Genomic DNA, 14,105 nt, shown 5'->3' on the forward strand with positions numbered 1-14,105 from the left:
TAGAATTAATGGTATTATGTGATTATCTCCATCAAGTTGTTCATGCAAGGATGATGGTTGCAGTCTGATGCATGCAAGTTGCTGGATATGTTTGTCATGACTACATCAGAAATCCATATAGAAAAGGGCCTGATGTGTAGTGATCATGTTGTCTGACAATATTGAGCAATGCCTACTGGATAAGCGATCATGATGTGTACCCAGATGTAGCTGGGCCTACTGCGACAGTGATCAAGTCACATATAATTGCATGACCACCCTGGGAACTCATTGCTATATATCAGATGACAGAACATTAAAGAAGCCACTAACTGTACTTGCTAAAGGCTGTTAATTGTAGTATTGAGAGTAAGTATTATCTTGAGGAATGGGAAACAAGTCTTTGATTTGGGGATAGAATGAAGTTGACATGCCTAGTTCCTGATATTTGGGGACAATTTCTTCTCATCTATTTCACATAATGGCAATTTATTTGTGATTAAAATAAAGCATATCTCTAATCGATAAAATCTATACAGACTTAAAATCTATATTACAAAACCAAGCTTTATTCAAGCTTATTCAAGTAAAGTGCCTTCAGAGATTTTAAAAAATTCATAAAAATAGTAAAGAACAAATATCTTGAAAGAACACAGTGCTGTATGTTGTTCTTTTTTAGCTAAACTTTTACTGGAGAATTTTCTCATCTTTGAGGAATCACAAAATATTAGAAAAAACAAGACTACCAGCCTTATATTCATATATGTCTTTGTAATCAAATTATATCAAAGGTTAATAAAGAGGAGAGATAGTGTATAAGGGAATGGGGCTGGCTTAAGAAGCACACCTATATACACATCTGTGCATCAGAGTGAGTGAGCTGACTGTATTAAGGTGAATTCTTCTTTTGGAAAGAACTTCAGAGCTAGTTTATACACACAAAAGTAAACAAATGTTGTTATCTCCTTCCTTTATGATAGAGGATTAACAGACACTCAGATGACTCAGTCACTTTAGTCACCACCAGGTTTGACTCTGCAATGTCTATATTTTTATAAAGCCATGTGAATATGTGGATATATACAATGAAACATTTTAGAGTAGATATGTCCTGACAGGTTTATTAAAAAGCAAGCAGACTTTGTGTGTGTGTGTGTGTGTGTGTGTGTGTGTGTAGGGACAGAACTCAGAACCTTCACACTGAGCTATTCTGTGTCCCAACTTCTGTTTTTTTGAGACAGGGTCTTACTAAGTCACTAAATAGCCTAGGCTAGGCTCAAACTTGCAATCTTACCTCAGCTTCCCAGAATGCTGGAATTCCAGGCATGCAGCATCATACCTAATTTAAACATTTTCAAATATCATTTGTAAATTCTTTCAGAAGTTCTGCCAGTCTGTTTAATGTAATATTGTAGCAGAAAACGCCCCCACCTCCAGTCAGCGTGTGAGTTGCCAGGTAGCAAATCCCATTACAGTTCCCGCTACTTCTGTCTCTTGGAAATACCTAGTCAAGCTGGTCACTATGGTGTATATTGTAAAAACCAATCAAAGACAGTGAAATTGTATGCCTCTGTACTGTCCCTTTCAACCCATAAAAACCTCTCTCCCTGGGCCTTTGAGGCCTGATATTTTAGGAGTGATCCTGATCAGTGTCTGTTGAAGTAAAATAAATCTGCCTCCAAATCCTGAGTGTCATTTCAGTGTTTCCATTTGCCATTGCAATACTACTAAAGCTAATCATTAATGATATCACTTGTATACACAGTTTCCTAATTTCACAGGTGAACAGAAACCCAAATATTTCCAGACCACAGATGATGACAGGATATTTCATGGACTGGTAGCACATCTCTCTGATTTTGAGTGGATGTCATCTTTGTTGCTGTTCATACAGAAACTTGAACTATTAAAATTAACTTTAGAATTTCTAAAATTTCTTTAGAATCTCTAAAATAAGAGGAAAATGAAAGAAAGAAAAAAGAAGAAGAAGAAGAGAGAGAGTGAAGAATGAAGGAGGAAGATAGCAAAGGAAAAAAGGAAGGGAAGACAGGATTCCTCTACTCAAATGTGGTCTTCATGTCATGTGAGTCATCTCATTGTAGCTCCTGAAGAGAACTTTTGGAAAATGAGATTAACTTTGTAGAGCCTGGCTCAGTATTTAAGTATAAAGGATTCTCTCTTTAATAAAGGAATGGCCTCATTTGGAAAGGGTTAATGCTGTTTCATGGCTGGACTGTATGGCCATGATGACTTCATAGTTTCACTCCAGTTCAGGGTAATTCGATGGATCCAAACAAGGCCAGGAAATGGTGTTAAGAAGGACAAAGAGCAACTGGGGTTGTAGCTCAGTGATAGAGTGACTGCTTAGCATGCTTGAAACCCTGGGTTTGAACCCCAGCACAAATAAATAAATAAGGTGGAAGTGATGAAATTGAAGAATTGAAAGTGATGCATAAGCCAAACTCCAGGTTTCACTTATATTTGCTATAGTTCTAATTTTATCTAATTTTAAGCACCTTAATCATGGAAATAAAACAGAAAAAAGAGGAAAGAAACAGTAGTTCTCTTTTTATTTTATGAAAAAAGTAAAACAAAATATCATAGCAATATAACAGAATAACAATAGTTAATACATTGTCTATTGTTATCTTTAAAGTAGCTATTCAGAGTACAAAATTTGTGCATAAAATTTTTTCAAGTGTATTAGCACAAACTGTTCTTTTCAATGAACTAAGAGAGGGAGCCGGGGATTTAGCTCAGGGGCATAAGCACTTGCCTGGCAAGTGTGAGGTCCTGAGTTCAATCTCCGGTACTAAAAACAAACAACAACAAAAACAACACACACACACACAAAACAAACAAACAAACAAACAATGAACTGAGAGAAACTAGCAGTATAACTATCTTGTGTTTTTCCCCTTCCTTCTTTTCCCTTTCTTTTTTCCTTATCCTAGTTGCTTTTGAATAATTTCTTCCCATTTCAAAGTATGTTTTATACATTTTGGATCTTATTTATTCTCTCAGGGAGACAGTATGATATTTTCACAAGTGGATTATTTATTTCATTTATGAATATGGTCTCGAGTTGCATCCATTTACCCATAAAAGTCTCAAGTCTGTCCTTGTTTATGACTGAGTAGTACTTCATGGTATAAAAATACTCCACCTTTTTTTATTCAGTCTTCAGTTGATGGGCATCTGGGTTGTTTCCAAGATTTAGCTGTTACAAATTGTGTTGCTATATATGAGTGCGTGTATACTGCTGTTGTATGATGTTTTTAATTCTCCCAGGAATTCTCCCAGGAAGACATCCAGAAGGGGGATAGGTAGGCCAAATGGGACCTCTAATCCTAGTTTTTTGAGAAAGCTACACACTGATTTTTTACAGTAGCTGTCCCAATCTAAACTCACACCCACAGTGGAAAAGGGTTCCTTTTTTCCCACAGCCCCTCCAGTATTTACTATTGGTTAATTTCTTGATGACGGCCATTCTTTTTGGAGTGAGATAGAATCTCAGCGTTGTTTTAATTTGCATGTCTCAAATGACCAATGATGTTGCATATTTTTCATATATTTATGTGCCATTTGTATTTTTTCATCTAAATAGTGTGTATTCATCTCAGATGCCCATTTTGGATTTGTTCTTTGAATTTGGAGGCCTGATTTTTTTCAATTCTTTATATATTCTAGATAAGAGTCCGTTGTCTGAGGGACAGCTGGGTAATTTTTTCCCACTCTGTGAATTTCTTTTCTCTTCGTTGGTGATTTCTTTTGATGTTCAAAAGCTTTTTAATGAGATGAGATCCCATTTGTTGATTCTTTGTAATATTTTCTTTGTGACCTGCGTTTTGTTTACGAACTCTCTGCCTACACCTATGTTTTCAGGATTTCTACCCAGTTTCTCTTCCAGTACATTTAGTTTCTGTTTTAATATTTAGAACTTTAATCTACTTTTACTTTAGTACATATACATGGATCTAGTTTTAGTCTTAAGCATGTGGAAAGCCAGTTTTTCCAGCACCATTTATTAAAGAGTCTTTCTTCTAGTGAACACGTTTAGACTCTGTCAAACATAAGGTGGACTGAGTGTGTTTGGAGTTGTATCTGCATCTTCTGTTCTGTTCCACTGATCCTTAGGTCTGTTTATTCATCTCAGTTTATTTTATTTTTGCTAGCATCATGCTTATTTTATTATAGTAGCTTTAGAAGATAATCCTGCCTTGTCTTTGTTGTCCAGAATTGCTATTCTAGATCTCTTCTGAGAACAGTAGTTTTAATGTTTATGGGGCTGGTATGAATTTCTAGAACTGTGCTAGCCAATTTATATTATATTATTTCATTTAGTTTTCATAAAGAACCTCTGAGAAAGGTACATTATATACATTTCACAAATTCACAGAGTTTATGCATTATTACTAGGATCATAGAATCCTGGTTTATGATCATAGGATTATAGTTTATGCAATATAACTAGGATCAGAGAACACACAGGACTATTTTCTTCTAAAGTCCAAGTATGCTACATTACCAGACTTAAATTCTTTAAATGAGTTTTTAAAACGATCTAGAATTATTATGATGATTATTTAATCAATAAAAAGAAAAGGATGTCTCCTTACCATCATACTTTCCCTTTACTCTGATTTCTCTCATACTAGAATATTTTGGTAAAGTATTCCAGCTGCGTTTCTCTTCCTAAAAGAGGCTTTGAATGTATTTTCTTTGGTTAGCCAGTCAGGCACTTTTATATGACTTTATCCTTTCTCATATCAGCTAATACATACTCCTTAGGCCATTTCACCTTTGTGAACTAGAAGAAAAGGACTATTTGTTGGAGAAAGGACCGTAACAGTCAATAGGACCTTTAAGCAGCAAGCTCAACATCCCATTATAGGTGCCTGCAAAACTACTAACAGGCATTAATATGGCGGTAAAATTGGCCCTCAAGTTGATGCCCACTTCCAGAGTCCCTTAGTCCATGAAGATCTCCTAAGTTATCTGGAAGAGATGGGTGTTGGTCACCTCCAGGCACGTATAACAGCGCTCAAGGAAAATGCTCAGTGCTACAAGACTGCTGTCCTGGAGAAGTGTGGGAGATGGGTACTTGGTACATCAGTGTCCCCTGCCTGGCTGAGTAAAGGGGACTGACTTCCTTCTTTGAAAGTAGACACTAGGGGGAAGGGATGTAGCTCAGTGGTAGAGTGCTTATTTAGCATGCACAAGGCCCTGGGTTCAGTCTCCAGCACTGCAAAAGAAAAAGTGGACATTCAAAAACTTAGTTTCCTTCAAAACCTACTGCTCTAGCCGCATTAGGAATGGGGCTGCTCTTTAAGTAAGGGCATAAAACAAGCACTGGAAGTAGTGTCACAGCTGGAAAACAGCTACAAACACTAGCAACTGATATCAATTAGAGGACAACCTTCCTGTGGGTATGGTGTGCAAGGACATTCTTTCTGTACCTCAGCACCCACCAATGCCATCTAACCTGTGATACCAATCCATACCTTGTTTATGCAAAAGTCAAATTAGCTCTTCGCCCTGCCAGTATACACTTTTAACCCCTTCCAAGAGTGAAGGGACAGGTATCTATTTAGTTATTGGTCCTTGTTAAGCTCCTTGTAATCCAAAAATGAACATTAGTTCTATCTTCCATAACATGATCATTTAAAGCATATGGCCAGTTAAAGCATATGAGTCTGCCCTTAACTGGGCATCTAGAGAGTCACACTTCAGGTAAGTACAGTACTGCACAATTTTAAGCTATCAGCCCTGTTTTTCAGGAGGAAATTAAGAGAAAGGAAGGATGGCCTGGAGGACACAGTGTCTGCCAACACCTTCAGGTGTACACACTGACTCATAGCCTCAGATGCCTCGGCCTTCTGAGCATGAGAGTGTGTGTGTGTTATTGGGAATTGAACCTTTGCACGGAACAACATCCTTGGCTGTTTTTAACATTTTTATATTTTATATTGAAACAGGGTCTCCCTAAGTAATTAAATTGCCCAGGTTGGGTTTATACTGTGATCCTCCTGCATCAGCCTCCAGAGTGTTAGGATAGAATATTTAACCACTGTAGGGTTGACTTTATATGCTGATTGCTTTTGATGCTGTCAGTTTATATGGAATAGTACTACACGAGACAGCCCTAAGAAGCTCTTTTTGTGTTTACTATAAGGATACTGTTGATACTGTTATACCACCAAGTTGTTCTATTTATGAAAGCTCTTGAACATTTCAAGGAGGACAAAGAACAGTTATAAATTTCCTGAGCAATCATATTATCCAATGAACACTGTGAATGTGAAGCTGAGAAGGTTTCTTAATTTCATAATACTAAGAAATTGAGAGCCCAAATACTATCTTCACATAGTTTAGATACTTTTAAAAGGCACCTGAAATTCTTTCTGAAAAAAGTTTAGGGCTTTGAGTAAGTCAATAAATATCTTAGTAACTGGTTTTATTTCAATGGTCTCTATGTTTGGCCCTGCCAAAGTCACCTTAACAGCCAATGAAAGACAGAAAACCTGTCTTCAGATTAGGAGAAACAAAGCTGCTTTTCTTTCTGCCTCTTAACAAGTCACTGTGGAATTTAGGGGGCTCTCTATTTGCTAATTACATAGGAAAGAGGTTATTTTGTTCTAGGGAACAAGGACACGATCATTAAATGTGGTAGTTATTAATTCTTCATTTTCCTTAATTCAGGATTACAGCTGCATACTCCACTCACAAATCTGTGCTTATAAATGAGCAATTGATATCAATTAAAGAACAGTCTTCCTGTAGGTACAGTGTACAGGAGAGATAAATAGGTGAGGTGAGCCATATTTAAAATAGCAACCTAGGTTTCCTAGCAATGGAGTTCTTTAGCTAACACTTTGGTCCCCAGCAAGCTCAGTGCTCTAACCAGCTCATTGTCTGAAAGCTGCCAGCAAGTCAGTGAGACAGAGAAACAACCTTCCCAGTTACTTTCCAGTGACACTTCAGGAGGAAAGCACAAGCCTGTGAAGGAAGTCAGCGAGGCAGCTGAGATGAATGTATGTTACAGGAGACTAAACCAACAGCAGGTGTGCACCTACAGCCCCACAAAACTCTGGATCTCGGCTCCAACTCTCTACTGAAAACAATGTGACAGGCCCAGCCAGTTCCATAAATGTGGCAGTGGCTCAAGCTGAATGGCAACTATGCTGAATTTAGAGCTGATTCCCTCCAAATGCATAATTTCTCAAGGACAAAGTAGCTGCATTGAAAAGAATCTATTTTACCTCCCCGACCTTGGTCCAACAAGTGAATTCTTCTCTTTCCAGTTCACTTTTTTTCAAATATCACTATCATGTACTTTGCTAAAATATGCAGAATCATAATCATCAGCCCAATAGACATTAGTGCCCCTTAGAAATTCAAAGCCCTGAAATTAAATCTACATAACTCACTTTCTGTTTGGACACAGATAATTATCCAAGTCCAACTCATTAGACTTTCACATCACAAGAGCTTTACTTATTTTCGATATACCCACTAAAATCTGAGTGTGTGGCATCAAACTATTCCATGTGTGGGGCACTGAGTCTGTTTTCTAGTCAGGAGTGGGGTAACAAATGAACAGGCTGTTGGTGGGATTCAAAATGGAGCATTCTAGACCCTCTAGAGCTATGTGTTTTCAAAGCTCTTTCCCTCAATTACATCTGCCTTCTTTTTCCTTGGTTAATAAAATACAGAGCTTTCAGGCTGATTATGTTTACGTCTGTTTAGATCCTTTGTGGAAGTGGGAAGTAAATCATCAGCTTATACACAAGGTGGCACCCTGTGATTCCAACCAGGTCTGAGTGAAGAGCTGCTAAGAGGCTGAGCCACAGCTGCACATTTTTATTTACCATCTGGTATTCCCACTGTGGCAAATGAAAAGGTGGACGTAGATGTTTGGCATGTTACCTCTGAGTGTAGTCTCCATTCCTAAACCTCAAAGATTCCGAGCTGCCTCCATAAGGGGCGCTGGAGCCACAGGACTGATTCCAGTTGATAGTAATGAATGCAGACCCCACACTTAGGTTACATATGGAAACAACGAAGCTTTATTGGTAATAGACTCATTCAGGGAACATGGGGGGAGGGGTGGAGATGCAGTTCACATACCAACTTAATTAACTTTCAATTGGGTTTGCTGAAATAGGGAGCCAATTAGAAAGAACTTGACATTTACAAAACTCAGAAATAGTTGAATAACAACTGTGTTTACTAGTTTTAAGTTTCCTTTCAAAAAGTCATTTGTCCATTATTTGGAAGCTGCATACTCACTATAGTTTTGGGAAACAGAAACTGGGGTATAATCTCAATTTTTACAGTTACTTGGTATTTGCTTTAATTTAAACTACATTTAGACAGTGGTTTTATTTTTGATATGGCTTTAAAAGTGGTTCCAATTTTTGGGTGTTTATGTATTACATTTGTTGTACTAAATGCAGGTCATGTTGAATAGCTAACAGAGCACATTTGAAGTGGACTGATTTTAGAGCAATTGTACTTAGTGCATTGTACATGGAAATTAAAACAGGCTATTAGAATTTTATAACCATTGAAACAGGTTTTGCTAAAGACATTTTATAAAAGGAAATATTTAAAAAGTTCAAGATTTTGTCTTTGGCACTAACAATTACATAATTGTACAACAAATAGATTAGAAATAAATTTTATGAAAAATAACTTTTATATAGAGACAAAAACTACTTTACAAATGTAAAACAGAGGCATTCTAATTTGAGCACTGAATTGCAAGCCCAGAAAACATAGCATTGTGTTATTTGCTGCAAATTATTTTATTCCCATTTCTGTAGGACCAAAAGAAAATGGAGATACGTGGAGGAAATCTGTTACTCGATTGAAAGAACAAGAGCAAAGCAACTGCCACTAAAGCAAAGCCAGTTCCTATAGCTGAATTTCAGATTTCAAAGTTTCTTTGAATTGCTTCAGTTGGTTCTAAAATTCCTATGGCCAAACACGGGAAGCTGGAGAGCAAGGTAAGCTAACAAAAGAAGGTACTGGCAGCAAAGCCATGGTCAGGTGACAAGCTAGTAATGTATATGAACTCCAAGCTGGAGTGGAATGGTATTGCTATCACTAAGTATCTTCATGGAATATCAGTCAACAAATATATATTCATGCCTTTATATGTGAGGCATGAACCTGGAAATATAGTGATTGATAGAACAGATATTCTTTCTTCTGTCTTGGGTCACTGAATATTAAGGCTTTGGATTATACACTCTTATTAGCCATTAGTTGGAAGATCTCAGTAATTTGGATCAGCAACATTAAAAGGTTGAATATTTAATAAATGGAAGAGCTTTGGATAGAAGGGCAGAACCACTGGTAAAAATAAGAGCTTTAGAGTCAGGCTAGATCTGGATTTGAACTCAGTTCTGTGTTATTACTGTAGAAATAATATTACTAAGTTATTCACAAATTATGAGACTGTTTCCTTATTAGTAAAATTATAATATTACAATATTCCTTCTTATGAATAAATAAGAATTATGTGGTTATAAGAATTGAGTGAAATCAGTTACTTAATATTTCTTTCCCCAAGAGTAACAAATAAATATCGAAATTAGAAAAAAACTGTAATTTCTGACCCTGAGAAGTGCTGGGCGTCCAGTTAAAAGCCCTGGATGACTCATTTCTTCAACCATCGCTTTTTTCCTCTTTCAGTCTTGAACCCAGTGATGACCCTCTCCTAAGAACTTCTGGTTCTTTCTTGCAGGGACTGGAACTGCTCCAGAGGGTAGCACTCAGAGCAGAACATGCCCATACGCTTGAGGAAGGTACTGCTTACAAGAAATGAGTCACAGCATTTCCATTGTTTCCAATAATAGTGAATGTGAAACACTTAAGCCCACTAAACAATGCCCCAAGTCTTGCTGGGACTAACGGGTGAGGTTATTTAGACTCTACCATGTTGTCTGTATCATCATTTACCTTCAAGGAGGAGATGAAAAGGGAAAGAGAGATAGGAAACGGCGAGTGGGGGAGAGGGAACAGTGGTAACAAAGAAATTATAGTTTCTAAGTCATATAGAACTGACAATAGGAATCAATGTTATCACTGGGTTTTTTTTCCCACTGTGGGAATTTAGCAAACCATCTTCCCTTTTCTGAGCTTTTACTATTTATTAAAATATAGTAAAACTGTTAACACTGTGTGGATTTTGTGAGAAATCTGTGCCGCTTAGAGACTAACCAAGAAACTTGGCAAAATGAAGCTGACCTCAACAATACTGGTACTTGACTCAATCTTATTCCCCTCCTCCTCAGAGCGTTTCAAACTACTTGAGGCTAGTCATGTCTCTTTTCTCTAAACTCTTGCAGCAACTGCCTGTGGAGGTCACTCGGTAATTAATCATATGCACTACTGCCTGGTGTCATCTCGTCTATAAGTTTTCTTCCACTATTTATACATTTGAGGGCTGTGGTTTCCCTTTGCAGCTCTCCCTTTCTTCAAGTATTTACAGCTCTTACTGTCATTCATCTTTTCAACTATCCCAACATCTGATTAACGCAAACACTGTATTAGGGCAAGAACTTTTATCTCAGTTTTCTTTATGTGTTCACAGCACTCAGTTTTTACAACCATCTTTGTGTGCTGCCTTGACTGAACCTTTTAAGATACTAGTATTTTTGGAAATCACAGAATATCCATTCTCCACTAAATAACTAATGAAGCTTGGGTGACAGGCTGAAGTTCACTTGTTGCATCCCGCAGTCTGCAACCTTTAACCCTCGCTGCTGCTCTGAGCATCCTCCCGGCGAAGGCGAGGCTGAGCGCTGACGCCTTTCTTTGGAGAGCTCTTCGGACGGATCCTGCAGAGAGAAATGCGAAGAAGCGAGCTGGGGCTGCCTGGGCGTCTTCGGGGGCGGGCGAGACCCTGCAAGGCAGTGCCCTTAAGTGGGCAGACGGGACGAACCCCTTTCCGCTCCCGGAGATGCGCGAACTGGAGATACGGAGTAGCCTGCGCTCTGGGCGCCCCGGAGATAGATGAGCGCTTTTTAAGTACAGGCTCGGGCGGCGGCTGTCGGGCTCGGGCTAACAGCTTCCTTTCCCGCGCACGGACTTAGGCACACACACGCCACACCGCCTGCTCGCTCGCCGCCCCGCGCCTTCCTTCCTTCGGGCGCCGGGCGAGAGGTGACGGGCCGCAGGGGCACAGGCGCACGCTCTGGGCGCCACTGAACTCGCGCACCTGGCACCTGCCACACGGCGACGGCGACGGCGACGGCCGGCGAGCAGAGGGCTCCGTCGCCGCCCGTGATTCCACGAGCGGCCGGAGGCCAAGGACGCTCACGCGGACCGGCTCGGCAGCGGAGAGAGTGGGTGGGCAAGCTAGGGAGGGGAAGGGAGAGGAAGGAGGGAGGGAGGGAGAGGGCGAGGCGCGTCCCCGAGACGGGGGCGCGCTCTCGCGCGGGCTGCCGGGATCGCTCGCCGCCGCTGTGGTAATGTCCGCCATGTTGGCCATGGCGCAGGGAGCGGATCGGGCGGGCGAGCGGCGGATCTAGTGTGTGGAAGCGGCCGCGGGCGGCGGGGGGCTGTTTTCGGGCGGGGTGGGCGCCCATGCTGTGGCCGGGGGCATTGAGGAGGAGGAGGAGGAGCGGGCCGGCCGCGCTGCACTGAGAAAGGAGGTGGAGGAGGCGGCGGGAGTCCTCCCCCCCCCGCCCGCCCCGCAGCCGCCGCCGCCGCCCGGGCTGTTCCTGTAAGGCGGGGAGACAATGAGTAAACTCTCCTTCCGAGCGCGGGCGCTGGACGCCGCCAAACCGCTGCCTATCTACCGCGGCAAGGACATGCCTGATCTCAACGACTGCGTCTCCATCAACCGGGCCGTGCCCCAGATGCCCACCGGGATGGAGAAGGAGGAGGAATCGGTAGGGACTCGAGTGTTTATTACCCCCCCTCCCCTCCTCCCCCCTCCCCTTTGTCAGTCGGGCCTCGCCATTCACAGAGCGCTTTACGCTCGCTGGAGGGCGCCGCTGCTGCTCCAACGCATGGGACCCTACGCTGGCGGAGTAGCGTAAACCCTCTCGGCCGGCGCAGCGCCCGCCCGCTGCCGCCATGTTGTTGCGTCCCAGTGTTGTGATTAGCTCGCTGCGCCGCTTAAGCTGCCGTAAGGGGGCCTTGCCGTAAGCGGCGGCCGGGAATGGCGCAGGAGATGCGCTGGCCGCACTTAGCGTAAGCTGCTGTTTACCTTAAAAAAAATTTTTTTTTTCCCCACCAGCGCGAGGTTATTTAATGTTGAGGCATCCTTTAGCGAGGGACAATTTTTCTTTCACTTTTAAATTTGGTTTCGCATTGGATTGCACTTGAAATGATTTAGGGAAAGTAAAGTGCTTTCAAAACAAACATCCTCCTCCCAGCCTGGGAAGGATCCCCGTTCCCCCGCCCGAGGTGGTGCGGCGGGAGGAGGGTGTGCAGCACTGCGTCTGGGCCCGCGGCTACGGAGCGAGCCGGTGACTGGCAGCGGGCTGTGCCCCGCCGGCACAGCCCTGCTCGGGGCGCCGCGATAGCAGGCAGCCGGCGGGTGGGGAAGTAGTCGCTCGCCCTGCGCCTCCGCTTCTCGCGTTTCCCTGAATTGGGCTTTGCGGGCTGGTCCTGTAGAAGCTCAGGATCTGCGGCATCTGGGTTGGCACTTATAATTTTGATAATGCAGTGCCTTTTGAAAAATTGTTGCTCTCCCTCCGGAGGGAGATTGAATTTTGTATAAGATTTAATTTCATCTAGTGTGATAGTGTGTTTTTGACTGAAGCGGTGTTACTTGCGTGCGAAGTTCATAGTAACTGCACCCTCAAGAATTTCTTCAATGAACCTGCAGTCCCGCCTTATTGTCAACCTCGGGAGTGTGTGGATTGGTTCGGTGACTGTCAAAAGAAAGCCCGAGGTTTCCGTGATTGGTTTTCTCTTTTGACTATTAATAATGCAGGAAATACATTTAAGCATGTGATTGGCTGCTCGAGTTCTGATCTCACTGTGTTACTCTGTTATTACCACTTTCTCCTGTAATTGAATCACTTTTCTCTTTGGCATTTGATTACTTGGAAAACTTAACATTTTCAGATGAGTATAACAGAACAACAGTGTAAACATTCAGTTTTTTGAAAAATGGAATTAAACTCACGATTAATGCTTGAGGTTTAGAGGTGAACCTTATGACAGAATTTTTTGCTTTTGTTTTATAAAATTTGTTACTCAGTTTTCTATTGGATAGTTTTAATGTTAATAGTAGGTACAAGAATTAATTGAATTTAACTGTATAAAGGACAGTTTTGAGCATTCTGATTTTCCACGTTTTGGCCCAAAAAAGAAAGTATCTTATGAGCCATAATATCAATATTGTATGTAACTGGTTGGATCCTATTACATTAGAACTTGGGTCAAGAGAGCTGTGCTAGTTAACCCTCGAAAGACAAACTACTTTTTTTTTTTTTTTTTTGCAATCAAGTTGTGCACTTGGTCCTCATTTACAATATGTTGAGGTTTTGAATTTTAATTGAGGAAAATTTGCAGATTAGTTTTTTAATGTTCTGTTAAAAATAAATGCTTAACCCATCATTTTTGTGCTATTCACTTTCTCATAAAATTTGTGCTTTTCAGTCTAGGGTGTAGGTACTAAACCCAAATTCTGTTTTCTAGGCTGCTTCATGTACCCAATTTTAAAGAAGAATAATAATTCAAATTATGATTGGAATAGAGTTGAAACGCAGCCCCCCTGCTTTAAATCAAAGCAAAACAAACTGTAATGGTTAAGATTTGTTGTGTAAAGTCTTTTTTGCTTCCTGAAATGTCCAGTTGGATGTAAGTTTTCCTTTTTTTCCTTTCTTCTTTCCTTCCTCCTCCCCTCTCTCTTTATAACATGTTTTATTTATAGGTGTTCTTTTATTAAGCATAATGATGTATTTAAAAAGTTCTACCTTGATAAAGTTTTAAATAGCAGTAGAATATAAATTCTACAAATGTTTTGTGTTTTGCTTGAATTGTATTTTAGTTCAGTTTCCAGCGTCTAAATGTATTAGGTATGTTCATAATTTAAAATTGCACAATTTGTTTACAAACTCCTGGGTTATGGGTTTGTGTTGACTGGTGTTTTAAAC

The 14,105-nt window shown here is 40.8% G+C and overlaps 1 protein-coding gene across 3 annotated transcripts in view; it reads left to right on the plus strand.

Annotated features, from left to right (window-relative positions):
• The first annotated feature begins 11,580 nt into the window (after positions 1-11,580).
• The window catches only part of Epc2 (enhancer of polycomb homolog 2), a 116,373-nt gene continuing 113,848 nt past the window's right edge, over positions 11,581-14,105 (plus strand). For all 3 annotated transcript variants that reach the window (XM_003478705.5, XM_013142532.3, XM_013142533.3), the window contains exon 1: positions 11,581-11,885. In XM_003478705.5, the coding sequence (XP_003478753.1) occupies positions 11,733-11,885 (153 nt within the window). In that variant the 5' untranslated portion in view covers positions 11,581-11,732. The remainder of the gene's footprint in view (positions 11,886-14,105) is intronic.

The sequence above is a fragment of the Cavia porcellus genome, unplaced genomic scaffold (assembly GCF_034190915.1).
Source record: "Cavia porcellus strain 051 isolate PalLab524CR breed Dunkin Hartley unplaced genomic scaffold, mCavPor4.1 scaffold_12, whole genome shotgun sequence".
NCBI classification, from domain to species: Eukaryota; Metazoa; Chordata; class Mammalia; order Rodentia; family Caviidae; genus Cavia; species Cavia porcellus.